The sequence below is a fragment of the Capra hircus genome, chromosome 10 (assembly GCF_001704415.2).
Source record: "Capra hircus breed San Clemente chromosome 10, ASM170441v1, whole genome shotgun sequence".
Lineage (NCBI taxonomy): Eukaryota > Metazoa > Chordata > Mammalia > Artiodactyla > Bovidae > Capra > Capra hircus.
Genome location: NC_030817.1, coordinates 27,614,838 through 27,641,710, shown reverse-complemented (window position 1 = coordinate 27,641,710; position 26,873 = coordinate 27,614,838). Strand labels below are relative to the sequence as shown.

Sequence of the window (26,873 nt, the reverse complement as noted above, 5' to 3'; positions counted from 1 at the left end):
GCAGCTTATAAACCTGATCACACATCTTAAACCTGCAATCTACAGGAACAGTGAAACTCTGGAAGGTTTTCTTCTTTATTGCCAGGACAAATTTCTTACGGTTTCTCGTTTAAGTATGTGAAGAACTGTCCAGTTTTAATTTGCAGAGCTTTCAACTGGTGACTCAGTGAGGAATGATGTCATATATTATCCTACAACGGCTGGTGTGGTTCCCTGTGTTTCTGCGGCAGACAGGACTCCGGGGTTTTCATCCTTTCGTCAGCCTCTTCCCAGCCAGCCAGAGGCAAACAGGCTCTCCAGCCCTGGATGAAACAGGAAGTCTGACAGCTTGAGTCTGCAGTGGGACCCCTAGTGTTTTCCCACTCCATGTCCTGGCAGCGTTCCCCAGAAGTACAAACACACACACACAGAGCTCCCATTGTTGCAGCCTTCTCCAGCCCACTGATCCTAATATGGAATGCAGCAGGAAACCCATGATTTCCTGACACTCGGCAAGCTGGAGGAAGCAAGGAAAAACTCCATTAAAAAGCCCAGCTTTCCTCCATGTTAGATGTGAAGTGGAAAACAGGGAAGATTTAGCAAAATTCCACAGTGTCTTCCCTCAGGCTTGGAGAACAGGGGACCAAAGTGAAACCCTCTAGCTGCTGAAATTTCTAGACTCCCAGGAATGCCCTAGAATTCGGTGAAGATGAGGATTTCTTAACTTGAACTGATGGGGGAAAGGGACAGATGCTTTTAATCACTCTCCCAGGGTGTTACCTGTCCCGATCAGTATGGTGAGTGAGAGGGCATGTGCCAGCCACCTCGGACGAGTCTGCAGGGTCCCAGTTACCCCGAGTAAGGCAGAGTGATCTCAAGCCTGCCACGGGCTTCATGGGCTTTGGAAGAAGTGGGAGAAGCAACAGCCACAGCACAGTCACAGCAGCTGCAGCCGCGAGCATGAACTGCCAGGAGGGAAATGACAGCAGCTGCGGCTGCGGTGGCCACGAGGAGAAAAAGATGCTCAAGTGTGTGGTGGTGGGGGACGGCGCCGTGGGCAAGACCTGCCTGCTGATGAGCTACGCCAACGACGCCTTCCCCGAGGAGTACGTGCCCACTGTGTTCGATCACTACGCAGGTAAGAAAAGTGGGAAACCCACCCCTGCATCACAGGTGTGGGAGGTAACATCCCTGCTTCAGAGGGGCCTGGCTTATCTCCACTGTCAGTCCTGGGTGCAGGCCTGGCGCAAGCCAGGTAGCTGGGCGTCACAGCAACCAAGGTCTTTGCGGTTGTATATCACTTTTATTGTAACCCTTTTCTCCACTTAAACCAAATGAATAATGCTGGGGAAATACGCTGCATTGCCGTCTAGACTTTGGGGCTAGAAATGTTCCTTAATATTTGCCTGAAGATTCATCGACTTTCTTTAATGTGAACATTATAAAATGTAGTGTAATTGCATCGCAGTTCTTTTTACCTTTTTGTTTTGTATTGGGGTATAGCTGATTAACAATGTGGTGTGTCGCAATTCTCTTTTACAAAAAAAAAAAAACACCCCACTAGTTACACAACTGGTGAAAGAAGTGTTCTTGCCACTTCTCATATATTCACCCCATACCATTTATAAATGAAATGCTGAAATTAGTAGTATTAGAACATTCATTTTTCCATAACAGTTGGTGCTATCCTGATGTACTTTCATTTTCCTGTGGATTTAGATCGAAGAAAAAGTATTCAAAGCTTTTAAATATCTGTTAGGCAATCTGTATTTTGAATTAAAAGAGGTTTTTAATCAATATGTTTTAAAAGTAAAAATAAAGATTAATATAAAATTTCTTAATTATTTCAACATATGTCCCGAAAGTACAAAATATGGCATAAAATATTTTAAGGTCTGACAGTTAAGATACTGTAGTTACAGCTTAATTCTTTTGGTTATATTGAGTGTTCCAAAATTTCTCATGTGATCGCTTATCTAATTTTTTCCACTTTGACTCTTATTTTTCTCTTAATCTCTAAAGTAAATCCGATTAAACTTCTTAAAAGCAAATTCACAAACTGTTTCAATTTACAATAGCCTAGATTTTACAACTTTTTGGAATATGAAGAACTGCTTGATCACTATAAGATCAGCTTGAGTTACCAGATTTGAGATTTTGTGATAGGGAAATTTCTCTTCTTCACTTTGGCTTTGGGTCCAGAGCAGCAGAGGGGAAATAGCCCACAGGAAACCTGTTTGAGTGCTGGCTTTGCTGTGGGGCTATTTGAAATCCTTTCTGTAGGAAGTAGCTTCTTTTCTAGAACTAAACAGTCACCTACGTCTCCTCCTCCTGCTAGATGTACCTGATTTATGACACTATTACATAGCAGTCAGGGAGAAAACCACAGTGAAAATAGCATCCACTCTCTAACAGGTTTTTCTATATTTGTAGAAATTAAGAGCAAATTTGAACACTAATTCCTTCAAGCTTTTCTGAAATTAGTGGCTGTGCCCAGAGAAGGGTTTCCCTGGTGGCTCAGACGGTAAAGAATCTGCTTGCACTTGGGAGACTTGAATTTGATCCCTGGATTGGGAAAATCCCCTGGAGAAGGGAATGGCAACCCACTCCAGTATTCTTGCCTGGGAAATCCCATGGACAGACAAGCCTGGTGGGCTACAGTCCATAGGGTCACAAAGAGTCAGACATGACTGAGCAACTAAGCACACACACATACATGCCCAGAGAAGAACCTTTTAACGAGAACAGAAAGAAGAGAAGTACAGATAGACTTTCACCCTGAGGAGAGAAAAAAAATATCTAATTGTAAGATTAGGTCTGCAACTTAAGAAAATTAATAGGATCTTGACTGTAAACATCTTAGCAGAGGTTATTTATTCTACATTCTCTTTCTGCCAGGCTAGGGAACTGGCACATTGTTGTTGTCATCCAGACACTAAGTCTTGTCCAGCTCTTTGTGACCTCTTGGACTGCAGCATGCCAGGCTTCCTTGTCCTTCACTATTTCCTGGAGTTTGCTCAGATTCATGTCCATTGAGTCAGTGATGCCATCCAACCATCTCATCCTCTGTCATCCCCTTCTCCTCCTGCCCTCAATCTTTCGCAACACCAGGGTCTTTTCCAATGAGTTGGTTCTTGGCATCAGGTGGCCAGAGTATCAGAGCTTCACCTTCAGCATCAGTCCTTCCAATGAATAGCCAGGGTTCTTTCCTTTAGGATTGACTGATTTGATCTCCTTACAGTCCAAAGGACTACCTAATTTCAAAAACTGCTAACAAAAAAAAATAGAACCCACAAGGTTTCGAGTGATTTTAAAAATTCCTTATCCGCGGGATTTCCCTAGTGATCCAGTGGTTAAGAATCTGCCTTGCAACGAACTGGACTCATTGGTTGGGGAGCTAAGATCCCGCATGCCGTGGCCAACTAAGCCCATATGCCACAACCAGAGGGCCCGCAAGCTGCACTGAAAGATCCCACATGCTGCAACTAAGAACCAATGCAGCAAAATTAAAATAAGTAAATAAATAATTTTTTTAATTACATATCCCATCTCCAACTTTCGGGCAAACCAATTACAGCACAGTGTCAGAAAGAAAAAGGATAAAACTGTCTTTAGAGGTAAAATCAGCCTATAAAAAACATCAGAGAGGAAACAAAGGCTGGACCACCTCTAGATTTCACGAGGAACAAATTATTTTGTTTCAGTTGTATACATACTTGCTGTTATTTGAGAATTAAAGCATCTAGATTTTGGCTATTCCTTGTTTTAGCTCTCAAGATATCACAGCCACTATTACCAAAGCAATACTTTGCTCATGGTTCAGTTCAGTTCAGTCGCTCAGTCGTGTCCGACTCTTTGCAACCCCATGAGCCGCAGCACGCCAGGCCTCCCTGTCCATCACCAACTCCCGGAGTTTATCCAAACTCATGTCCATGAATCCAACTCATGAATTGGTGATGCCATCCAACCATCTCATCCTCTGTCATCCCCTTCTCCTCCTGCCCTCAATCTTTCCCAGCATCAGGGTCTTTTCCAATGGGTGAGCTCTTCACATTAGGTGGCCAAAATGTTAGAGTTTCAGCTTCAACATCAGTCCTTCCAAAGAACACCCAGGACAGATCTCCTTTAGGATGGACTGGTTGGATCTCCTTGCAGTCGAATGGACTCTCAAGAGTCTTTTCCAACACCATATTTCAAAAGCATCAGTTCTTCGGTGCTCAGCTTTCTTTATAGTCCAACGCTCACGTCCATACATGACCACTGGAAAAACCATAGCCTTGAATAGAAGGACCTTTGTTGACAAAGCAATGTCTCTGCTTTTGAATATGCTATCTAGGTTGGTCATAACTTTCCTTCCAAGGAGTAAGTGTCTTTTAATTTCATGGCTGCAGTCACCATCTGCAGTGATTTGGGAGCCCAAAAAAATAAAGTCTGACACTGTTTCCACTGTTTCCCCATCTATTTCCCATGAAGTGATGGGACCAGCTGCCATGATCTTCATTTTCTGAATGTTGAGCTTTAAGCCAACTTTTTCACTCTCCTCTTTCACTTTCATCAAGAGGCTCTTTAGTTCTTCTTCGCTTTCTGCCATAAGGGTGGTGTCATCTGCATATCTGAGGTTATTGATATTTCTCCCAGCAATCTTGATTCCAGTTTGTGCTTCTTCCAGCCCTGCGTTTCTCATGATGTACTCTGCATGTAAGTTAAATAACAGGGTGACAATATACAGCTTTGACATACTCCTTTTCCTGTTTGGAACCAGACTGTTGTTCCATGTCCAGTTCTAACTCTTGCTTCCTGACCTGCATATAGGTTTCTCAAGAGGCAGGTCAGGTGGGTCTGATATTCCCATCTCTTTCAGAATTTTCCGCAGTTTACTGTGATCCACACAGTCAAAGGCTTTGGCATCATCAATAAAGCAGAAATAGCTGTCTCTCTTGCTTTTTCCATGATCCAGCAGATGTTGGCAATTTGATCTCTGGTTCCTCTGCCTTTTCTAAAAACAGCTTGAACATCTGGAAGTTCATGGTTCACGTATTGCTGAAGGCTGGTTTGGAGAATTTTGAGCATTACTTTACTAGCATGTGAGATGAGTGCAATTGTGTGGTAGTTTGAGCATTCTTTGGCATTGCATTTCTGTGGAATGAAAACTGACCTTTTCCAGTCCTGTGACCACTGCTGAGTTTCCAAATTTGCTGACATATTGAGTGCAGCACTTTCACAGCATCATCTTTTAGGATTTGAAATAGCTCAACTGGAATTCCATCACCTCCACTAGCTTTGTTTGTAGTGATGCTTCCTAAGGCCCACTTGACTTAACATTCCAGGATATCTGGCTCTAGGTGAGTGATCACACCATCATGATTATCTGGGTCGTGAAGATCTTCTTTGTACAGTTCTGTACAGTTCTTTTGCTCATAGTAGCCACTCCCAAACATTGTTACTTTTACATTTTGTACATTTTTTAAGTATACAGTATCTCACAAGCTTACACTTTGTACCTTTTTAAAGTACACAATATCTCACATCTTTAAGGGAAATAAAGGTGTGAGCCATATACACCTATGTATATGAAGCCCAATGAAGTGAACATTTTCATCAGTAGAGAGACCTTCTCCACCACAAAGACCCTAACTCTCTTTACCACCATCCTCTTCATGAACTGATTGAACGTAAACCCTGACACAGTCACATGAAAATCCACAGTCAACTGTAGAAGACCTCATGATCTCTTCTCCATGTGGAGAAGTATTCAGTATCTAGTCCCTGGGTCCTTCTGGCTCATTCTGCAGTGACAACCTGCAACTAGTTTACTGAGTCTTTGGAAAACTGAAGTCAAGGAATTCAGAAAAATTCAAGTCAAAGAGAGCCTATCCCTTAGAGATGTGAAAGGGCTTCCCTTCTGGTTCCACTGGTAAAGAAACTACCTGCAATGTGGGAGACTGGGTTTGATCCCTGGGTTGGGAAGATCCCCTGGAGAAGGGAAAGACTACCCACTCCAGTATTCTGGCCTGGAGAATTTCATGAGCTGCACAGATTTTTCCCTAATAACTACCTATCTTAGAAAGGTAAAGATATATTAGTATGGTCACATCTGCATACTGCTCAAAGTAGTGAGCTCTGAAGCCAGAGCAGACCAATTCTAATATTGACTCTGCCATTACTGTGTGGCCTTAAGTAAGTTGCTCAACTTCTCTGTGCCTCAGTTGTCATGAATCTTTTAAAGGGACAGTAGAGATACTAAGGTCATGAGAACAAAATAAATCAATACATGTAGTTCTTAGAACAATGTCTTACATATGGTAAGTATTAGGTACATAGCAGCTACTATGATTAAGCATAGGGATTAAGCATTGGTTAGATAGCATCACCAATTCAATGGACATGAATCTGAGGAAACTCTGGGAGATAGTGAAGGATGGGGAAGCCTGGCATGCATGGGGTCAGTCCATGGGGTCACAAAGAGTCGGACACAACCTAGCAACTGAACAACAAAATCTTATATACACAATGAATAAACAAGGTCTTACTGGCACAGGGAATTACATTCAATATCCTGTGAAAAACCATAATGGAAAAGAATATAAAAAATTATAGATACATGTATAACTAAATCACTTTGCTATATAGTAGAAATCAACACAATGTTTTAAATCAACTGTACTTCAATAAGAAAAAAGAATAGGGTCTCTACACTTGAATACAGATATGAAAAGGAATTAAAGTATAATTAAAAGATAAAGGCTACAACCAGGAAGAATATCATTACAAGAGTGTCCTCCAAATGGAACAGGGTATGATTGAATGTGTATATTGTCCTTATAATATAGTCATCATGTTTACTGATAATTGATAAATATGTCTACATGGAGTCATTGTAGTTGGATATTCACTTGAGAGGAAATATTAGTTTTGCAAGAGTGATTGTAAAAAAATCAACAACCGACTAGAAAAGAAGTGTTTTTAAGTTTTATGAATCTTGGTTTTTTTCCCTCCATCCTACCTACCAAAATCCAAAAGTACATCTGCCAAAAAAAAATGTACATCTGCTCAATGTAGCTTTCCTTGTCTCCCCAAGGAAAATTCCTTGCTCCTTCCTCAACCCATGTCCAGAAATGTGTCAACGTTGCTAGAACACAACTTCCACAATTGAGAGCAATTCGCTTGTTTCCTTACTTCCCCACTGCCACTGTACTATAAACTCCTGAAAGAAAGGGCCATGTCTTGTCAAAACCAGTGTTCTATTCTATGTTATTGGGACTTTCTTGATGGTCCAGGAGTTATGAGTCCAAGCGCTCACTGCCAAGGACCTAGGTTCAAACCCTGGTCAGGGAACTTAGATCCCAAAAGCTATAGTGTGGCCAAAAAGGAAAAAAAAAAACTCTCAGTCTTCATCTTACTTGGTCTCTTGGAGGCTTTTCTTATGGCTCATACTCTCCTTCTTGAAACACTCCCTTGGTTCCTGGGATATAACATTCTCCTAGTTTTTATTCCCCTCAATGGCAATTCTCTATCTCCTCTGCTGCCTTCTCCATCTCTTCCCTATCACTATACATCAGCATATTTTAATATTCAGTCTCTCCATCGTCTTCTCTATCTGTGCCCAGGTTGACTGTATCTAGTCTCATGGACTTAAATACTGTTTATACACTGAAGAAGGAGATGGCAACCCACTCCAGTGTTCTTGCCTGGAGAATCCCAGGGATGGCGGAGCCTGGTGGGCTGCACAGTCCAGTCTATGGGGTTGCATAGAGTTGGACACGACTGAAACGACTTAGCAGCAGCATACACTGATAACTCCGAAATGTATATCTCTACCACAAAAAAAAAAAAAACTGTTAATTTGGATATCTAATAGACATCTCAAACTTAACCTGTCCAAAGCAGAATTTTTGTTAATTCTCCCAATCTGCTCCTCCTCTAGTGTTCCCAATAGAAGTATATGACTACTATTTTCCAACCAGTTGCTCAGAACAAAAACTTTGGTATTATCCCTAACTGCTTTCTCCCCTTGACAGTACCTTCCACATCGCTCCATCCAAACCACTAGTTATTACCCCTTCCTACTACAAATCAGGTCAATATTCAAAATACGCCTCAAGCCTGATCACTTCTCACCACTCCCCTGCTTTCATTCCTGTCCACACCACCATCATTCCTCATCCAAACTTCTATCATCACATCGCAGTTCCCTGCTTCCAGTCTGGCCCCCTCCAGTCAGTTTTTCACAGAGGGACTACCCACAGCCCCAAATCCACCAGTCACCTCCCTTCACCCTAAGACTCCATCATTTATCACAGTCTCCAAGGCACTCCATGACTTGGGCCGTGTTATCTCCCCAACCTCCAGTTCTAACACTCTGCTCTGCAGTATTTTTGCTCGAGCCACACCAGCCATCTGGATGTTCTTCAGCCACACCAAACTTCATCTTTCCTTGAAGGTTATGCTTTTGCTCTTCCCCCAACCTGACCTTATTCCTTCCAGATCCCCCTCAGTGTCAATTGATCACATTGTTTATTGCATTGACATAAACACAAACACACATGCCTACAGAGTCACTCTTTAACTTTTTATCCTGCTTCATCTTTCTTCATAAGATTTAACACTACTTGACATTATTCTTATATTTCTTTGCTTACTATTTTTATCCTGTATTGGAATGTAAACTCCATGAGGGCAAGGGCTTTGTCTTGTTCTCTGCTCTATCTCCATCTTCTAAAATAGAACTCAAAATCCAGTGTACTCTCAAAAGACAGTTACTGAATTAATGCATTAGAATGTCTTAATCATCTCATTCCTCCTGTGCTTAGATAAATTCCTGGTCCATTAAAACTTTGATGAATAAATGAACAAATTGTCAGTCCAATAGATTTCTCTTTAGGAAGGAAACTTATAAAATATTTATTAAATATATTATATTTGTTAACTATTTTGTTCACAGAATTATAATACAGCATTGAATTTTCTTGATCTAATGGGCCAATATCATGTCTATTTGCTCAGTCGTGTCCAACTCTTTGCAACTGCATGAACTGTAGCCTGCCATGCTTCTCTATCCGTGGAATTCTCCAGGAAAGAATACTGGAATGGGTTTTCATCTGCTTCTCCAGCGGGTCTTCCCAACCTAAAGATCAAAACTGGGTCTACCACATTGCAGGCAGATTCTTTACCAACTGAGCCACCAGGGAAGCCCAATGTATTCAGTGTATAAATTTCACTTGGAAACAGACAGGATGTACTCAAATTCCTCCATTTACATTATATTTAAAAGTTTACATAAATTTTGAGTGGCCCACTCATTTATAGTTCTTTATAAAAGAGCACGTTCCAGAGTAACTCCAAGTTCAACTAAGAGCTAGGTCTAAAAACTGAGGGCAGTTAAAGGAAGATTAAAAAGTCCGCAGATGTGCCTAAGAAATATCTCTGGGCACTGTTTCCTATTCCCAGTGATGACTCTAGGTGTCCTAACAACCTTTAGAAATTTCACAGCTTACCACAGAATAACCGTATTTCTTCTCCCATCCTGGCTTCATCTTATCTTCAGCTTTGAGTTTTGTGGCAGACATCTCACGGATAAAGTAGTATCAATTAATGTTTCACACCACGTATGTCATAAGGATAACACTTCCATTTCTAGTTTAGTTAGATTGTATGTTGAGTTGGATCATGCTTGTGGTTTGTCTGTTGATGCGTGTGGCATAAAAGAATCCCATTCAAGTTAAAGCCTCTGCCTGGCGTACCTCATTCACCATTTCATTCATCCTCTGTATGAGAATCAGTCATGTCTGTGGCTCTTTCGCCTATCACCCATCTCTCTAGGAAAACCACCTGTGTTTAAAAAATTTATGTTGTCACTGTTTGCAAACCCAGCTGCCTATGCAGGAAATTAACACAATTTGTGGAAAAGGGAAAAACAGTTTGTTGCTCTATCAGCTGAATGAGATGTAAAAGGATGTTGTTTTCACAGAGAGCTTAAAGTCAATTCTAAACTTTTTCCACCTAATTAAATGATGATTGGTCCAAGGTAGACTCCATCATAACCCTAATGGCCAGAGCACTGGAAGGAAACTATGTCCAATCCAGAAGGAAAAAAATAATAAACAGTAAATAAAACAAAGCCCCAGGCCTATACAGTGTTATGACACAGTTCTGCCCCTTCGGGAATATTTACTCAGGAGTTTCTCTTTTGTTCTTTCCAAAGATACCTGTGAGTCTCTGGAGAATGGATGAGATTCATTTTTTGTAAGCCAAAAGAAAACCTAAAACACCTCTCATGGGACTATGAAATAAATCAGCAGGCTTTTAACCTTAGACAAAAATATAAAAGAAGTGTGTGAAAGAGGAGACAAGAACGGGCCAGTCAAATCTCTCTGTTCAAAACTCCAACATGATGCTCAAAAGCCCAATATCTTATAGGTATTCCACTCTCCAATGTCTCTTCGTGAGGCAGTGTGATAGTGCGATGAGTGATGTTTTTCTGGACTCCTGGAGGCCACACCAAAGGTACAGTAACAGGAACTGTACAGATAGTTCCTTCCACAGGCTACACTGTGATGCCTATGAGCACGAGCACATTCAGAGGCTCAGGGGTGGAAATTACACTCGGAAAGCCAAAGCATACTGCAGAGGAGTAAACTGTGAGCTTCACCTCTTAGGACTAAGGAGGAATAGAAGAGGGAAAAAGAGAATTAAGTATCTGTGACCATAGCGACCCAAGAAAAGTCATGCTCCAGGGATTAGAAACTACATCTGCAGTTCATAACCCTCCTGCATTCCAGATTTAGCTGGCAACAAACCAAGGCCTGTGACCAATTCAGGCTTCAGTGGACAGACTCCCTGTGACCAAGACTTTTAGTTCCACACAGCCTGGCTCCTTTCACTGCCCAAGCTAGGAAACCCTTCATAAAGTTTACTACTGATTACCCAGCAAAGTTGGGCTTCAGGTAATCAGTACTTCATTTCCAGGATGGCATTTTCAGAATCTGCCATCACTCCCTCTTGTGGTGGGGCAAAGAGAAAACTTGGCTCAGCAATGGCCCAGTACATTGGATATCTTTGTTTTGGAATGTAGTTGGCCTATTCCACAAAGGCAATAGAAAGGTGGGCAACTCACGTGAGGCCTCTGAGGAAAGGACAGGTATAAAAACTCAACAGAAATCATCTCACTCACCAATTCTGAGCACAAGATCACAAGGCTCTACAGAGGTCCTACCCTCTGTGTAGAGACACAGGTTCTAATAAGGCTGAAAATTTACTTTCCCACAAACAAAAATCAATGCCATCCCTTGGTTAGTTAGCAGAATCCAAACAGTTAATTTTCCGGGTATAACTCAGTCAAGACAAATTCCACCGAGAACTCAAAAGGGACCCACTGTGAATCACTGACTGGCCTGGCATCATTCCTGAATACTCTGAAGTCCACCAACTTTTTGGATGTGCCTAATTCTCACCAGACAAAAGGACCTATTCATGTGTATTCATTCAGCATTTTGTACTGGTTCACAATACAGCTTTTATTTATGATGTTCCTCATTCGCAGCCTCAGTTTGAATTTCATTATGGCCACGTGTAATCCTACAAGCAGTGTGGTACTATTTAATTACAAAACCCAAACGCTACTAGAATATGTACTAACAACAATAACAATAGCTACACACTTACAAAGTCCTTGCTATGAGCATATTTTGAGATGTTTTCATACATCAATTCATTGTATCCTCATAATGATCCTATGAGGTATTAATTTTCCTAAATTTGACTGATGAGGAAACCAAGTCTCAAAGTTATTAACCAATTTGCTAAGGTTAAATAACTTGTAATGAAATAAGCGGAGGCCATGAAACAGTAAATAAGCAATGTAAGCAGTATGTAGGTTTAGAGCTAATCACACTAATCAAAAACTCACTGTTAGTTAGGATATGCTAACCTGTTCTAACAAATAGACCCAAACATGTAAGGGATTAACACCTTGCTAATTTATGGTCCTGAATAGGTATTCATGTCAGTTGGGCTACTTTCCTTCATTTAGTCATTTAGGGACCCAGGTTATTTTCATTTTGTGATCCCACCGTCCCTTAAGATCTCCCATCCAACCAGACTACTGAGAAAGAGCATGGTGGAGAGGCTTGCGTGGAAAGTTTTGTGTGCCAGGCCTGGAAGTGACAGACCATTTCCAGTCAAACCCCAAAGCAGATAACTTAGTCATGAGGCCACATCTATGTCTAAGGGAAGCTGGGAAATAAAAACAAACCCACCTATGTGCCTAGAAGGGGGTAGAATGAATTTTAATGGAATCTAGCCATCTCTGTTTGCATCAAACTCTGTAGCCATCAGATATTCCTGCGCATTTTTTCCTACGTATAAAACAAAATTTTTCTCAAGAGGGATCACAGAGTCCAATATTTCAGTGAAGCAGGTTGAAATCTAGCATCTGCAAGTGATGCCTGGTCCTTTCCATTTGACGGAGACACCGTTCCTGTGGTCAGGAGAAGACTCATTATCTCCCCCATATATACAGTCACCTCTTAGCCAATGATAGAAGAGATGAGATAACCAAAATACCCAAACCCCCTTTCAGGAAAGAAAATAATAGGAGAGAGAGAGCAATAACAGAATCCAGATAGCAAATGTTGGGAAGACTCCCTGACCTAGCAGTGGGAGACGTTTCTTGAACTGACCCTTATGTTGTTCTCCAGGAGGGATTTCTTTGTCCATTATTCTGAACTTCCCCTAGCTTGGGTCTCTGGGGAGTTCCTCTTCCTCTTTCATTATCCTTCATGACACACATCTGAATTGGGCCTCAGGGACTCTGTCTTTCTTAAGAGTCACACAACTTTCACAGCCTGCCTCTTGCTTGTGCAATTTCATGCCTCAAGTATTATTTTTATAGTCATAAGAGCATTTAGTCCAAGTTTGGAGCTTCTTTGGAAATGCAGTTCTCTCAAGAACTTATTCGGAGAAGGCAATAGCAACCCATTCCAGTACTCTTGCCTGGAAAATTCCATGGACAGAGGAACCTGGTAGGCGGCAGTCCATGGGGTCACTAGGAGTCGGACACGACTGAGCGACTTCACTTTCACTTTTCATTGTCATACATTGGAGAAGGAAATGGCAACCCACTCCAGTGTTCTTGCCTGGAGAATCCCAGGGACGGGGGCGCCTGGTGGGCTGCCATCTATGAGGTCGCACAGAGTCGGACACAACTGAAGCAACTTAGCAGCAGCTGCAGCAGCAAGAGCTTATTAAGTTTCTGGTTAGTTCTCAGTACCCAGTAACCACATCCAAGACCAAAGTGAGTATTTCCTAGACATACTTCTTAAAAATACTTTGTTTGCCTCATCTAGCCAATGCCTGTTGCTCTCAAATTAACAATAGCTACGTATAGGCCATATGAAGCAAAAGACTTTACGTGACTTCATACGACTTCATGTGACTTCATATGACTTCATGTGATTCTGCTGTTGGGTAGCACTTTGTGTTGCTCTATATCTAGACAGAATATGAGAGGATATGGTGGGCAAGGAGTGGTGATCTGGGCCAGGTCTGCAAGTGGCAGGCATGACAACTCTTTATATTTCTTTGGAGAGAAGTTAAACCCCAGGCCACACTTACAGAAGTTAGCTATATGCCCAAAGAAAGAGTGAACAGATTTCAATGAACACTTAGTAATCATCACACTTGCTAAGCTGAAATGTCTTACATCAAATACAATAAACTCATAAACAATATAAATTTTCCTAAGGATCATATTTAGATGCTCACTCAACTACAAATGAAATACCTGTATTTCCCAAATTTTCCCAGTACCTGCTTGTCAAAAATGCAGATTCTGCAAACTGGTGCAGCCACTATGGAAAACAATATGGAGGTTCCTTAAAAAAAACTAAATATAGAGCTACCATGTTGTTGTTGTTCAGTTGCCCAGTTTGTCCATCTCTTTGCGACCCCAAGAACTGCAGCACGCCAGGCCTCTCTATCCCTCACCACTCCCGAAGTTCATGTCCATTGCATGGCCATCCAGCCATCTCATCCTCTGACACCCTCTTCTTCTTCTGCCCTCAATCTTTCCCCTCATCAGGGACTTTTCCAATGAGTCAGCTGTTTGCATCAGATGACCAAAATACTGGAAGTTTCAGCTTCAGCATCAGTCCTTCCAATGAGTATTCAGGGTTAACTTCCCTTAAGATTGACTGGTTTGACCCCCTTGCTGTTCAAGGGACTCTCAGGGGTCTTCTCCAGGACCACAGTTCAAAGGCATCAACTCTCTGGCGCTCCACCTTCTTTATGGTCCAGCTCTCACAACCATACGTGACCACTGGGAAGATCAGTGGTCTTCATATGGTAGCTGGATCATATGGTAGCTCTTTTTGTTCTTTTTTTTTTTAAATTAAAGGACAAAAAGAGCCACCATGTGATCCAGCAATCCCACTCATTGGCATATATCCAGAAAAGATACATGCTCCTCAGTGTTTATAGCAGCACTATTTACAATAGCAAAACATGGAAACAACCCAAATGCCTATCAACAGATGATCAGTTTAAGAAGATGTACTATGTAATTATAGTATGTATGTATACATACACACACACACACACACACAGTAGAATATTACTCAGTCATTAAAAAAGAATGAAACATTGCCATTTGCAGCACACGTGGGTGGATCTGGAGAATACATACTAAGTGAAGTAAGTCAGACAGACAAAGAGAAAGATTATATGACATCACTTATAGAGAGAATCTAAAAAATAATACAAATGAATCTATATACAAAACAGAAGCATACTCACAGACATAAAAAACAAACTTATGGTTACTAAAGGGGAAAGGCAGTGGGGGGAGGGATAAATTAGAAGCATAGGATTAATGGATATATACTGCTATAGATAAAATGAAAAAGCAACAAGAATTACCTGTATAACACAGGGAATAATATTCAAGATCTTATGATACATATATACAGATTATTTTCTATTATATTTCAATTTTTTAAAAAGGAAAACTATACTTCAATTTAAAAAGGAAAAAAAATGCAGATTTCTTTGGTCCATGCCAGAACTTCTATACCAGAGAAAGAGCTGTAAATATAAATTTCAACAAGCATCCTAAGAAATTCTTATTAGGTAAACATATGAAATGATCATTTTGTAGTTCAAAACCATTTGGGTATCATACGTTCATATAGTTCAATCTAATATAATTTAGAACATTCAGAAAATCCTTCCTTATGCTATAAAGATGCCTAAAAATCAAGTTATGAGAAAAATTCTATAACCAACCATCAATCACTGAAAGTGCTTCCCTGGTGGCTCAGACAGTAAGCAATTTGCCTGCAATGCAGGAAACCAGGTTTTGATCCCTGGGTCAGGAAGACCTCTTGGAGAAGGGCATGGCAACCCACTCCAGTATTTCTGCCTGGAGAATTCCATGGACAGAGAAGCCTGGTGAGCTTACAGTCCATGGGGTTGCAAAGAGTCAGACAAGACTGAGAGACTATCACTTTCACTTTCACACTTTCAATCAGTAAAAAGCTAGTTGAAAATAAGTACATGTATATATCATTTCTTGACTTAGTTTCTAACAGGAGAAATTGTATAAGACAGAAGAGGTCTTTAGAGTCTTTCAGAAACAGCTAGCAAATTCCTAAATGAGGAAACAGAGTCCTTTATAAAAAGATCTGTGCCCATGGCTGGGACATAGGGAGACCTTGGAAGAAAGAATTCACAAGGATGAAAATCAGAAAGTGGCGGGGGGCGGGGGTAGGAGGGATGCCTGGGAGGAAAGGGAAAAGCCTCAGAGACTCACAACAGAGAAGAGTGGGAGATGTAAAATGGAGCGGAAAGAAGCCTCATTAGGGAAATTTGGGTGCACCAAGCACCAGCTGCTGAAAGCAAAGCCTCAGGCGTGATTGGCAAAGCTGCGAAGCATGAATCGCCGTTCACTGAGCCTGCTGTATACAAAACAATAGTCAGCAAGACTGTGAGACCTTCAGAGTGGGCACTGAGGAAAACTTAGAGAACACCTACTGTCATGGGAAGAAGCAAAGGAGTTTTAAAACACAGGAAAGAGCCTGGGATCCTTGGGGAGGTTTGGGTACAGCTCTGTCCTGGATGCAGTTCTTGCTCTTCCATATCTATCCAGCCCTGTGATTGTAAAATGAACATAAACATCTGTTTCCCCTCTGCAGATCTTTCTGTTCGTCTTGTGCTTTGACCTAATATTTGGAGAAAAGGAGGAGGGAAAAAAAACAAAAATGGAAAGTTGCCTAAAATTCCATTTCTCAGAGTCTAAAAAAGCTTTTACTTGGGCTAGAATCTGGTTTCTGAAAAAGATAGGATGTAAAGCCAGGGAGAGACAGAAATTTGGTAACTGGGACTTAGGCACCCTTTCCTGGATAATGACCAGCACTCCTGCCAGTGGGGACCTCTTTCAAGTCTCTCTCTCACTGTTTTAATACATATAAATCAGTCAGCCAGGCTTCAGAATGCAATTCAACGTGCCAACAAGAGAGAAACAATTCTCTGTGTAGCCTGAGCAGAATGTATCATAATGAAAAAAAAATTGCTTCATAATCCTCTTGGAATAATATTTATAGTTTATTAATAAAATAGTAATTGTGTCTGTGGGCATTCAGTTGCTCAGTTTTGTCTGACTCTTTGAGACCCCATGGACTGTAGCCCACCAGTCTTCTCTGTTCATGGAGTTTTCCAGGCAAGGATACTGGAGTGGGATGCCATTTCCTCCTCCAGGAGATCTTCCCAACCCAGGGACTGAAACCACCTCTCTTGTGTCTCTTGCATCAGCAGGCAGATTTTTACCACAGTGCCACCTGGGAAGCCCAAAATAGTAATTAATTAATGTTAGTTAGCTATTATTTAATATGCACCAAGCCCTTTACTTTGCTGTCTTCTTTAAGCCTCATATTTTCTCTGGCAGTAATATCTTCATGTCATAGAGAAGAAAATTGGAAGTCAGAGAAGTAATCAGTCCAATGTCACAGGACCAGGAAGTGGCAGAATTGGGGTTAAAATCTGTCAGCTCAAATATTAACTCCTCAGGAGGCCAAACCAAAGCACCCTGATTTAATTGACCACCATTTCAACACCTATTTATTTTCTCTATAGTAATTATCTTACTTGTTTATTCATTTATCTATTGCTTGTCTCACTGTAGAATGTATATTTCATGAAGGCAAGGTTCTTTCTGCCTCTTTTATTCTTATGTCCCCAGTGCCTGGAATTAGCCTAAAATACAGTGGACACCAGAAATGCCGACTGAATGAATGACATCCAAAAATCCCACAGTTTTAACCACTGCATTATACTGAAGTCAGCACCCCATGTGAACTGTCAGGATAATTTTCTATGTTAAAATTTGGTCCTCCCTCACCCTATATATCCTAAACATCATGATCATTCATTCAGAAATAGTGTCTTGGGGGGACTCTTCCTGTGGTCCCGTGGTTGAGACGCTGCTTCCAATGCTGGTGGCACGGGTTGGATATCTAAGATCCCGCATGCTGCATGGCATGGCCAAAAAAAAAGGTAATGTATCGGGTTTGCTTAAAACTTTCTAAAACAATTTTATTCTTCTAGGGGAAAAAATCCAAAAGCTTTTGCTTTAAGCCAAATTTTAAACTTGTGAGTTGAGTGATTTCACTAGGCAAAAATTGTTTTTCCTAATTATATTAAGGATTTCGGTTCTATCTCTTGTTGTTTTGGATGCTATATCCTAGAGGCAAAAAGAAAAATTTAATTCCCTAAAATATGTACTGTAAAACTTTTTTCAAGTAATTAGATTAATAAAGAGAAAAGCAATAAGTCAATAATCTCCTTAATGCATACCAGGTGTAAACTTCCTAAAAACTGTGAATGATGTTTATAAAATGTCACCATTCCGTAGAAAGTATACTAATTTTCAGCTGATAAGAAAAGTCATGAACGTACATATCAATAGTGGGGCACACTATACTTGTTATAAGAAGAGTTATTTGGAAAAAAAATAATTATGCTCTTTCTCAAGTCTCCTCTCTGCTCTTATTGGATAAACTTGCACTCTGAGCCTTAAGTGCTTCTTTCTTCAACTAAAATGAATTTCATATGAAATTTACAATAGTTCAAGCTAGTAAATACTAGCATTAACAATTTTCAATAGTAAACATGGTTTTAACCAAACTTTTCACAAGAAACAGAGTTGATGTTGTTGTCTAGTTGCTGAACCATACCCACCTCTTCTGTGACCCCGTGGACTGTAGCCCACCAGGCTCCTCTCTCCATGGATTTTCCAGGCAAGAACACTGGCGTAGGTTTCCATTTCCTTCTCCAGGGGATTTTCCTGGGATCCTCCCAGGGACCCAGGGATCCAACCCACACCTCCTGCAGTGACAGGCAGAATCTTTACCACTCAGCCACTAGGGAAGCCCACAAGAGACAGAGTGACTGTCAAATCTTAAGTGTCGACATCAGGCATAAACTTTGCTGTGGAGGTTGTTCCCTTCATTTCGTTCACTGACCGTCCTAATAACTCTCCCTACCAAGTCCTCCCCTTAGATAAACTGAATCTTTTAGGCTGTAGATGAAAGCCATTTCCTCTCAAGTTATAAAAGATGGATCAACCTTCATTTTCATCCTCAGAATAATGGCTTTTACCATATTTGAAAACCAAGGAAATGTTCATCCCTTTTGTCCTCAGACAATATTCCCAGATCGTTTCAACTCCTTTCACAGACATTTGACTATTCTTTCCCCATTTTTAATAGGCCACTTCTCATGAGTTCACTTCAAGGAAATCACAAACAACTTTCATTTTGAATCTTTAGCCAGCACCCAGTAAGTAGCTTTTGTCATTTTTTCAGTAGTAAAGGGTATCTCATCAACATGGTTAGGTGCATTCAATCCTAACAGGATGTAGAAATCTAGACTAAATAATGTTTTTGATCACCTCTATCTTTGAGGTTTTTTTCTTTGTTGTTAGGGAAATTAACGTGTCCTTAGATTGACACATTCTTTGGTATTACAAGAGATATATTGTTCCCAGTGGTTACCATAGATCACTGTATTTTATAGCACTGAACACTCTATCATTGTAACAGATATGCTAGTCTTACTAGGATTTAGAATGTAGTAGATTACAAATCATCCTGAAGCATTTTTTAGGCTGTACTCGCTTCCTACCAGTGAGTACATTAAAAGCTTCTCTAGAAGAGTGTACATCAGACCAACATCTTATTTAATGACCTCACCAATTACCAAAGGTTGAACCCCAGTTTCACAAAAGACATTCTGTTCCAGAGTAATCTAGATTTTTCTGGACACAGGAAGAAATTTTAAGCTCCAAGCTTTGAACAAAGCCTGAAGCGTACCTTCAAGGGATCATGGGTTATTGTGGACCATACCACATCATCAATTAACCTTAAGTCTCATAATTTACACAGTAAAAGAAATTACTTCACTTTGTGTTTATTTATATTTGTGGGTCCTCAAGAGATTTCCAAAATTTCAACTGATGTGCAAGTGTGGGAGGTTGTGGTGGTGGGGAAGGAGTGAAAGGGGGTTGGGAATATAGATTATTAGATGCATAGCTTTCAAAACATCCACACAACATTTGGGGGCTTCCCTGGTGGCTTAGATGGTAAAGAATCTACCTGAAATGTGGGAGACCCAGGTTTGATCCCTGAGTTGGGAAGATTCCCTGGACAAGGGAATGGCAACCCACTCCAGTATTCATTCTTGGAGAGTTCCATGGACAGAGGAGCCTGGTGGGCTATAATCCATGGGGTCACAAAGAGTTGGACACAACAAAGCAACTAACCCAAAAACTAACTTTTGCACACATTTGGAAAAATACATTTGATTTGCATTTGCTGTCACAAGGAGCCAGTAAACCTACATTGTTTTGATACCTAAAATCCCTGCTTCAGCTTCCCTATCTTTTGTCATGTCACCAACATTTTAGAGGCCTGTTCCCATGAAATGAGGAAGAGAATTTCTATTCCACTGACAGAGACACTTAGCTCTACTTTTACAGCCAACATCTGGTTACTCCCACAGACCCTTAAAATCACTCAAGGCCCAAAGAAAAAGAGCACCAGGTAAAGCATTTTGCAAAAGAGAAGAATCAACCCACAGAATGATCCATTTGTCCATTAAAATTGTTAGCACTGTTCTATGTCTTTGTAAATGGGGACCAACCACCTCTAAATAAACTAACTGAAAATGGTGACTTCAGAGGATTTAATGTACATTTTTATTTTCATGATTCTTAAAATCAATAATCAGCTATTGAAAAAATATATGACATACTCAAGAAAGAGCCTCACAGAGATTGTTTTGTTCTTGTTTAGTCTTTCCATATTCTCCTACTTTTTTTTAAAGGACTCTAAACTTTCTTTGACGTGTGCCAAGAGTTTCCCCCAACCCCCAAAGTACCTCTATCTGGTAAATTCTGCAGGAAAGGGAATGCACATCTTCTAAGAGACTGGCAGTGGCATATTAATTTGACAAGCAGCTTTAATTTGATAAGCAAAACTTGTTGCTAATATTATTTAAATTTCATCTTTTATTAAGGAAAAAAGACTTTAGTGATATTTAAATGGTATATGTGAGAATCATAGAAATTCAGTTATGGAAATTACACCATAATGCAAAAGGAACAAGGAAGAGCTGCATATTTCTTCCTTGGTGAATTAATCAGTGATGCAGGAGGAAGAATGCAAGTCTACCCATGAGCAATGTCTTTCAAATCTATGGAAAGGGAAAATTAAGTGAGATTTTTTCTCTGTGATTCTTCAAGGACAAGGTTCTTCTAGCCCCAAATCCTCAGTAATTTTTCCACTAGGATCCATTAGGATCCTTTCTTGGGTACATAGAGTGATCCTCTTCTATTAATTTCTAAGTTTCTCCTTTTTTTTTTCTCATTTTAACATCAAGTAACAGAGACAAGATGGAGAAGGAAATGGCAACCCACTCCAATGTTCTTGCCTGGAGAATCCCAGGGAGGGGGAAGCCTGGTGAGCTGCTGTCTATGGGGTCACACAGAGTCGGACACAACTGAAGCAACTTGGCAGCAGTAGCAGCAGCAGCAACAGAGACAAAAAGATTCTTAGTTCTAGGGATGAAGACTAGCACAGGAAATTCCTGTTCTCTCCAGCTTCTGACTAGGTAACTCGTTCTCACTCCTCAAGAGGTGTCCTGTTTGAAAACAGAACCTGCCTGGAGTCTGGCCTCGTCCATTTGATCAGAGTAGGCACATAGCACAAGAGAGAGATCTCCAAATGTTCCTGAATTATAAAAGACTGTGGTTTTAACTTGACTTCCCAAATGCCTTCCTTCTTTATACATATACTCAATGGCTGAAACTATAGAAATTCAAACCACAGAACTAAATTTTTTTACTAAGGAATCTGGCATTATGTCCTATCTCTACATGACTATACTGTTACACTTGCTGTCTTGAGGCAATAAGATCCCTAAGCTTTCCTGTTCCTCCTCATCTGTTGTCTCTCAACTGTGTGAATGCCTCCTATAAAACAGCTACGTCTCACTGCTTCTGATAGCCAAGATGTGGAAGCAACCTAAATGTCCACTGACAGATGAACAGATAAAGAAGTGGTATATATATATACAATGGAATGTTATTCAGCTATAAAAAAGAATGAAATAATGCCATGTGAAGCAACATGGATGAAACTAGAGATTATCATACTAAGTAAGACAGAAAGAGAAAGAAAAATATCGTATAATATCACTTATATATCTAAAAAAAAAAAAGATACAAATGAATTTACTTACAAAGCACAATTAGACTCACAGATATAGAAGACAAATTTATAGTTACCAAAAAAGAAAGAGGTGAAGCAGGGACAAATCAGGAAATTGGATTTAACATATACACACTACTACATATAAAATAAATAAGAATCTACTGTCTAGCACAGGGAACAGTACTCCATATCTTGCAATAATCTATAAGGGAAAGGAATCTGAAAGGAACTGAATCATTTTGCTAGACAGAAATTAACACAACATTGTAAATCAACTGTACTTCAATTAAGTTTAATTTTTAAAATAACTGCTTTTATCCCCTTCTGCCAGGCTACTCCTCCTAGGGAGGCAAGGCTCTGTCCCCCATCACAACTGGGCTTATAGTAAGCGCTGGGTTTTAAGTGCTGATTATATTTCCAACACCAGAGAATGGTGATAAAGGATGTAGCTCCTTTTCCAGTGTCAAGAACACAAATGGATGTCTCAGGGACAAAAACTGCATTATATATGCCTGTGGACATGCCTAAATAGATCATCTTAAACTACAAAATGAGGGGTTTAGACTAGATTGGTTCGAATATGACATTGCTGTACAACTTCCAAAGCAATTTTGGCATCTTCCCCTTCAAAGAGTCTGAGATTATCTCATTATGAATGAACCCACTTCATAAGGGAAGCAGCCTGAAGTGTTAGGTCTGAAGGTTAAGAGAACAAAGACAAAGAAACGCAACTTCTTTACAAGGTGTCTTGTTATTTCTTGCTCACTTCACCTCTGTATATCTGGAGAACACAAAGGAGGTAAGAAAAGGAGAAGAAAGGACATAGACTAGCTCCTCCTGATTTGAGCTCATCTATCATTGTTGCATGCCAAATGAAAAGATTGAAGAAAAGAATTTAAGGCTTGTGGGTAGATGAGTAGAAGTTAGTTCTGATTCTCAAGGAGAACGTGCGTTAGTCACTCAGCTGTGTCTGACTCTTTGCAACCCCATGGACTGTAGCCTGCCCAGCTCCTCTGTCCATGGGATTCTCCAGGACAGAATGCTGGAGTGAGTTGCCATTCCCTTCTCCAGGGGATCTTCCCAACCTAGGGATCAAAGCTGGGTCTCCTCTACTGCAGGTGGATTCTTTACAATCTGAGCCACCAGGGAAGCTCTTCACAGCTAAAAGCCATTTGTGAAGATGTTCCATCTTGGAGGTACTTCCTCCAAGTCTTGTCAATGCTATTGGGTATAGTGAAAAATAGGAAATTTTGGTCAGCCATCTAGACTATTGCTAGAGCAGGACCTATTAGTGTAAGAAAGAGATCCTATGGTCCTGCTGTCTCTAAGGTCCCACTGCATCTTGCCTGCATAGAGCTCCCAGCATTGACATATATTCTTCCTCAGTGTTACAGATCATCTCCATCCAAGTTGTACATTTGCACATAAGTTTTACCACTTGCCCTATTCTGCCATCATCCTAGGTGATCCATAGAAGTGCATAGAAAAGGGAGGGGAGGGTGGGGCACATTCAGTGAGTTGCTTATTGCCCAGAAGCCCCATACTATCACCGCCAGATCAATGTTTTCCTCACAAGGAGATTACTGTCTGCCGAGTTTCATAGGAAAGTTGTGAAATATTCACAGAAGCTAACTTCTGTACCTATTTTATTTTATCAGCTCAGTGCTGGAAGCAGTGTTTACAATATGAACATTCCAATCTTTAATTTCATGGACACCTCTGAAAGACTAAAATAAGTGCAATCCAGTTCATTATTGATCTTGACTGGGGTGTGTGTGTGTGTGTGTGTGTGTGTGTGTGTGTGTGTGTAAAAGAGTTAGAGAGACACGGAAACAGAAAAACCCCAACTCTACTATAGGAGAAAAAAAAGAAGGATTTGTATTGACATACTCCTCAGGTATTGCTCTTACACAACTCTGCTTTTCCAGATTAATATTCAGTCTCATTCCTACACGATGACTTCAACATGTTTTATTTGCTTTTAAGAAAAGATAGTCTTATCCATAAAGCCTTTTAAATGTTTCTATAGTCTCATTTCATAGTCCAATTTTACTCTACCCTGAGAGTCTCTAAAAAGACTTGTTAAGCAAAGTATGACCACCACAATTCTCTCCAACATGTAATTTTACCTTGAAACCAGGTATCCAGGAAGTAATTTGTCTTCTTGATAGCATTAATATTATAGAGATCCCTAGGCAACTAATCTGTATTAGCCAAACATCCTTAAGAAAGTATAAATTATATAATGCACATGAAAGCATTTTGTGTGCTGGAAAGTACTATCAAAAGTTATTGTTTCTTATTAGTATAAATCACTTTTTTTATTAAATGCTCCTTAAGTGTAGAATGATGCAAAATGTACTGAGACACAAAGCACGATGGCAGCACACAAAACTAACACACCCCTTTTCCCCCCAGACTGCATCTCTAAGGAGGCAGTTAATCCTTATCCTTATTCGTCCCTTCACATATGCATGAGCAGAGGTCTCTGCTCTGTGTCCTGCAGCTTGTGCATCCGGCCTGCTCCTTCCTTTTACGGGGTGGAAATGCCTCAGAACGGTTGGCGTTACTTCAGCAGCAGGTGTGGGGAGTGGGGGGTGGTCTCCAGAGTCCAGATCACCCAGCTGCAGCACCAGGAGAATTGTTTCTAACCAAGCATGTAAATCCATTTTTATGACCTTAAAAAGACTCACCACAAAAACATTTGGATATTAAAACACTCTATTCTAAAGACATAATTGTAATTGTACTGTTTACTGTTGATAATATACCTCAAACAATTTACTGCCTAGTGAAAATTCAGGGCCTACTCCATACCAAATTCACAGAACAGTTAATAAGCGCAGTTAGTCCCTATTGGGATAGATCCAGAAGTGTGCTGTTTAGAAGATTTTGTTTGTATTTTTCCTGATTTCCCTAGCATTCTTTGACTTCTGAAGTTAGCTCACCCTTATCGCATACCCCCACCCTGGGACCTCTCACCAACTCCCAGGCTAGTTCCTCAGCCCCTCAACCCCATCACAATTTTGAAAGTGATTGGGATCAATCTCCAAGGAAAAGCGTTTTTTCCCAAATGCATCCAGCTATCACGTAACCTCTTTCACTTATACAACTATCATTGGTATTTTTTAAACTATAGTTGGAGGTTGATGGAGGAGAAGTTTTCCCTTGGAACAATATAAATTACCTCTAGCTTTCCAGGAGAGGGTTGTATTTGCTACCAAAAAAAAGATAAATAATTAACTTGTAATAATCTTATCCCTGCCCCCCAAAATATTGAAATCTTTTACTTCTCAAGCAATTTCAACTCTAAAATGCCTATTGAGTCTGTGAAAATCAATTTAATATCTTGATAGTTGGCTCTGTAAAAATAATAGTATTTCACTGGGACTTCTGATATGATTGTTATTGCATAAATTCAATTTTATCCTCTTTCTGAAAACCATCCAAAAGAAAAAAATGGAAAACAAAAATACAAACTGTATTTTCAGTCAAACAAGAGCATAGATTTCAAAATATTTTGAAAAGGATGCCAAAAAAGAGCAGAATTCACAGAAGAAACAAAGGAAGAAAATATTTAGAAGCTGAGAAGACAGAGCCCAGTTATGACAGGTCTCAAAAACTGCCAACAAAAATATAATTTTTGAAGATGAGGGATACATCTAAAAAGGAAAAGAACTTTATCCCATGAATATAAAACAGTGCAGAAAAGAATAATCTGAAGGCTTTAGAAGACTCCATACATCTGATTCAGATCACAGAAGCTAAGGACCTCACAAAGAGTCATTCAGATAAAGCCATGTACAGAGAGGTTTATTCCAAGTATTTAGGAATAGTTCAAGATTAGAAAATGTATTAATAAAACATCATATTAATATATGTAAGGAGGAAAACAATATGATCACTTTCATGGAGATTTAAAAACATTATAAAATTTAATAAAGTTTGATTTAAATAATAACAACAATAAAATAGGGAATTGATGATACAATCCCTCCCTTCCTGGATAAATATGTTACTCCACCATCAAGAGGTAGAGTTATTCCTCAACCCTTGAATCTGAACTGGTCCTATGAGTGTCTTGACCAAGAGAGTAAAGTGATGGTTTTCTGGTACATCAGAGCCCCGGATTTTCTTCCTCTTAGAACCTCTCTGTCAATGCTATGAAGCTCAAGCTATACAGAAAGACCAAAATGAGAGCTAAGATATTCTGGTCTACAGCCCCAACTAAGCTCCCAGAAAAATCGACACCAAATGGCACACATATGGGTGAGCCATCTAGGAAACTCCAACCTAGTCAAGCACCAAGACAACTGTAGCCCCAAATGACATATTATTAAGCAGAAAAATGCCGAGTCAAGTCCAGTCAACAGAAACATGAGATAATAAAATAATTAATGTTTTAAGTCACTGAATTTTTTTATAGCTGCTTATGTAACAATAGACAATTTAACACATGGGTATTTTGTTTATACATCTCTCTGAATCCAAAAGCCAGGATACTGAGTGATGAGGAAAGACTAGAAATATTTCCAACAAAGTCAGGACTAAGGCAAAGCTTCCCTTACTAACATTACCATCTAACATTTCACAAAGTACAAGATGATGCACTTGGATAAGAGAAAGGTATTGGGGGTATTTTTTCATAATTTACTCTCTCCCCTCCATTCATTCTGCTCTCTGTGCTCTTCCCTGAAAGCAAGGTTCCCCTTTAGAGATTTTGCTTTTGCTATTCCCACTACTGACACTTATGCTCCCCAAAGTCATATGACTGGCTTGCTCATTTTCCTCAGGGATCCACTCAAGTGTTACTTTATCAGCAAGGTCTTTCCCAGTCACACTATATAGTAATGAACTACTCACAACTTATCCTGCTTTATTTTTCTGTAGAACTTATTACCACCTAATATATTGCATGCATATATACGTGTACCCATACACTACATTTCTTTATCATCTCGCTCTTAAGGTGATAGGCCATATCTCTGATATTTAGGAGTATGTACTTTGGCCACCTCATGCGAAGAGTTGACTCATTGGAAAAGACTCTGATGCTGGGAGGGATTGGGGGCAGGAGGAGAAGGGGACGACAGAGGATGAGATGGCTGGATGGCATCACTGACTCGATGGACG

At 40.1% G+C, this 26,873-nt stretch overlaps 1 protein-coding gene across 1 annotated transcript in view; it reads left to right on the top strand.

The window, feature by feature from the left end:
* The window catches only part of RHOJ (ras homolog family member J), a 96,096-nt gene continuing 69,699 nt past the window's right edge, over positions 477 to 26,873 (top strand). The window contains exon 1 of the mRNA XM_005685953.3: positions 477 to 1,117. Within this exon, the coding sequence (XP_005686010.2) occupies positions 874 to 1,117 (244 nt within the window). The 5' untranslated portion in view covers positions 477 to 873. The remainder of the gene's footprint in view (positions 1,118 to 26,873) is intronic.